The 3,787-nt window shown below is 34.3% G+C and overlaps 1 protein-coding gene across 1 annotated transcript; it reads right to left on the bottom strand.

Moving 5' to 3' along the window:
• Nucleotides 1-1,799: 1,799 nt before the first annotated feature.
• LOC133785881 (uncharacterized) lies at nucleotides 1,800-3,329 on the bottom strand. The gene is made up of 2 exons (XM_062225096.1): nucleotides 2,784-3,329; nucleotides 1,800-2,480 (listed from the first exon to the last, which is right to left on the bottom strand). The coding sequence occupies exons 1-2, from the start codon at nucleotides 3,327-3,329 to the stop codon at nucleotides 1,800-1,802; spliced, it is 1,227 nt and encodes a 408-aa protein (XP_062081080.1).
• Between the last annotated feature and the right edge of the window lie 458 nt (nucleotides 3,330-3,787).

Below are 3,787 nucleotides of genomic sequence, written 5' to 3'. Positions count from 1 at the left end.
CCATAAATCATAAGTCATAGATCATAAATCATAGGTCATAAATCATAAGTCATAATCATACCTATAGGTCATAGGTCATAATAACAAATCATATATAATAAAAAGATAAGTGTTTATACAGGGGTGACAATTAAGCCCCGGACATTACTTAGGTATGTCATAAAGTTTTGGCAACTGAGCCTATCGGACATAAGTCCATCATACATCATTGGAAACCTGTAGAGTCCAAGAACTTTACTTAGCTAGTTAGATAGTAGTAGTGGTAGTTATAGCTAGTAATAGTTATAGTATGTTTAATACTTTGGATTTTGGTTCAAGTCGGGACTTAGTTGAACACTCGTAGCAATACTTGTAGATTTTATAAGTTTAACCTATAGTTTAAGAATATTAATTATAACATAAGGTATGCTTAATATAACTGATTATGAAGATGATAATTATTATACTACAAGGTTTAGATAGACCCAATAAGAGAATGACAATTTTCATGTGCATGTTTATTAAGAAATTAAGTATTTTTGAGGAATAGTTTATTAAGAGTAATATTTGAAAATCCCAGAGTCTGCCAGCAGATTTGAAATCGTTATAGGACTCAGTCAAAGTTGTTTACTCAATTCAAATTAGGCTGAAATAGTACAATTACATGTATAATATTTCAGCGTATGGGGATATATCGCAGCTCTAGGGGCGATATATCGCCACTCAAGGAATACGAAAACACGTGAACTTCGCACGAACACTTCGACGAGCCTTGGGAATATAAGCCCAGGCGAGATATCGCCTACCATGGGCGATATATCGGCTCTAGGGCATTATTTTTTAATGGTTTTGAAACCGAGCTCATTTTATTCCATAACCTCTTGATAAGCTCAGAATCTTTTTGACCGAATCTTAAGCCTCTGCTGAACGATTATTCAAATGTTTTTCAATTAAAAAGTCATTATTTTTATTCAAGCTAAAAGAAGATCTTTTCATTCTTGAACTCTATAAATAGGACCTAGTACCCAGCCATTTATTTCATTCTTCAAGCTGAGTTCAGAGCCTTCAAGTTGCTAGGTTTACTTTAGAATGTTAAACACTTAGGTTGGGGTTATAAGCTTTATCATTTTAAGCATAATAAACACTTGGGAAGTAAGATTAATAGTGTTATTTTCTATAAAGGTGTAGTTCGGTTAAAGAGCATTCAAAGGTATTCCTATTCCTAGTTCATTTATGTTTGTTTCATTAGTTTTTATAGTTTTTCTCTACTCAATTCCTAACTCGCTGTTTTCATTCATGGTTAGGCATCTAAGTTCTTTGAACTTGAGGTTTCTTGTCGGTAAGTACCTTCTCGGTGGTTTAGTTCATTCCTTTTCATCTCTTTCTTTTAGAATACTAACCTTTCTATTAATGGTTTTTAGGTGTGTTCCAAAATCTCGTCCTTGTTCTCACATCCCGATATTTGGTAAGGAAAATAAGATAGTTATTATATGCTTATATGATTATGCTATAGTATGTTTTATATATGTTGTGATATATGTATGTTTTGGGGCTTATAGTTGCTTAAATAGCAAACCCCAACACTTTTATGTTATTGGGGCTTATAGTTGCTTAGCTAGCAAACCTCATTTTAGTATGAGGCTTATAGTTGCTTAGATAGCAAACCTCAATGATTTCCATGTACATGGGTTAGAATTATGATATATGTTTACAGTATATGTTTACAGTATATGTTATATGTTTATAGTTTTTTTTTTTGGAAAGTCAGATGAAATTGTATTGATCACAAAGCAATTTACAACTTAAACAAAAACAACCAACTAATTACAATCTTTGTATAATGACTCCACCCAATCCTTGTCTATTCTATTGAATTTTTTTGTGCTCATGAATTGAATTCTATTACACATAGCATATTTGATGTTATGAACAATTACTTGGACTGTAGGGAGTTTATGCTCCCATAAAACACTATTCCTACTTTGCCAAATGAAGTAGACCAAAGCAGCAATAGCACTCATGTAAATTTTCTTTCTTCCTTGAGACACTTTCCTCTTCTTGAGTCGTTTAACTAAACCAATCAAATCCTGACTCCTCATATTCCAGTCCAGCCAAATGCTTATTGCATCCTTAACCTTCCTACTGTAACAGCATGAAAAGAACAGGTAAGAGTGAGTTTCCTCAAACTCATCACATATCATGCAAGTACTAGACCTCACCACTGCAATGCGAAAAAGCCTATCCTTAGTTGGAAGCCGGAGTCTCACAGCTAACCAAGAGATGACTCTGTGTTTTGGAGTACAAAAAGAATCCCAAATCAAAGCATAAGGCCACAACCCACCTGAATTTGACCTTAATTTTGAGTAAATCTCAGCAATGTTGTATTGAAAGGTCTGGAACTCTAATTCAGTAAAAACCTGCTTTAGTTTGTCTTTAGTCTGCACTATTCTTTTCCAATACCAACTAGCATCAGCAGGGGCTTCATAAGTCCACCAACTACACTATTTAATATAGAATGAATTAACCCATTTCACCCACAGATTGTCTTTCTTATTAGAGATAGCCCACACATGTTTCCCCATAGCACAAATATTCCATAAAGCAGTGTCTTTGAATCCCAATACACCTTTTTTCATATGACAAATCTCAGTCCAAGAAACATTCCCGGAGCCATTAAACTTGTCATTACCTTTCCAAAGGTAAGCACGACAAATCTGGTTTATTTTATGTACAACACTTTTAGGCAGGATAATAATCTGAGACCAAAATGAGTTTATAGAGAGAAGAACTGAGTTTATGAGTACCATACGCCCTGCATAGGACAGATTTCTACTACTCCAAGTTCTAATTCTACTAGTCATTCGGTCCACTAAACATTCACAATCAGTTGGATATAACCTTTTGGAGAAAATTTTCAAACCAAGGTATCTAAAAGGAAAACAGCTTCTTTGAAAACCATAAATTAGTTCAATACGAGTTAGAGTGCAAGTGTCCAAACCTGCCCCATAGACTGCCGATTTCCCCATATTAGGTTGAAGCCCTGAAGTATTGGAGAATAATTTGAAACCTTGTAAGAGCAAGCTGGAAAAATTGTAGTCTCCTTTGCAAAAAAGAAGTAAATCATCCGCAAAACATAAATGTGTAAGCTTTATACTTTTACATCTCTGATGAAATTGGAAACCAGTAAGATTAGCCACTTTCTTCAAAATACGCGAAAGATACTCCATTCCAATAACGAATAACAGTGGAGACATAAGATCACCTTGACGGAGACCCCTTTTAGGTTGAAAGAAGCCATAAAGAGATCCATTAATCATAAAAGAGAGCTGAGGGGTGCAAACACAATCCATGATTAAAGACACAAACTTCGTAGGGAAACCTAAAGCCAGCATCATCTCATGAAGGAAATCCCATTCTTATATGTTTATAGTTTACGTGTGTGTTTATGTTTCATGCTTGTAGTAGATTTTCCTTGCTAGGCATTAGGCTCATTCCTTTGTTTTATATGTGCAGGAAAATAGATATGGTGGCGGGAAGATTCTTGGCAGCTTGGGATTGTGTATTGAGGGAGAATGGATTCGGTGGACTGCGTGAACAATTTGAGGACAAAGTTGTTTTTAGTCATTTCAATTATGCTTTATAAGTATTTTTCCGCACCTGATCTTGTAAGGAATTTATTTACAATTTAAGATATGTTTTATTTTCAAAACAATGGGATCCCATATCCTAACCGAATTTTATGTATTTTTAATCTTGGTTTTTACAATTTTTAATAAAGTTATGGCTATTTTGTATGTATGTTTTCTTA

The sequence above is a fragment of the Humulus lupulus genome, chromosome 6 (genome assembly GCF_963169125.1).
Source record: "Humulus lupulus chromosome 6, drHumLupu1.1, whole genome shotgun sequence".
Classification (NCBI taxonomy): domain Eukaryota; kingdom Viridiplantae; phylum Streptophyta; class Magnoliopsida; order Rosales; family Cannabaceae; genus Humulus; species Humulus lupulus.
The sequence above is the reverse complement of the archived record's forward strand: the minus strand, read 5'-3'. Positions and strand labels throughout refer to the sequence as shown.

What these genes read in the sequence shown, in the direction of transcription:
- LOC133785881 (XM_062225096.1), bottom strand. Translation starts at nt 3,329, where the DNA reads ATGGATTGTGTTTGCACCCCTCAGCTCTCTTTTATGATTAATGGATCT. An exon ending in TGTCCTATGCAGGGCGTATG is followed by an intron (nt 2,481 to 2,783) that starts GTACTCATAAAC and finishes TATATTAAATAG; the next exon opens with TGTAGTTGGTGGACTTATGA.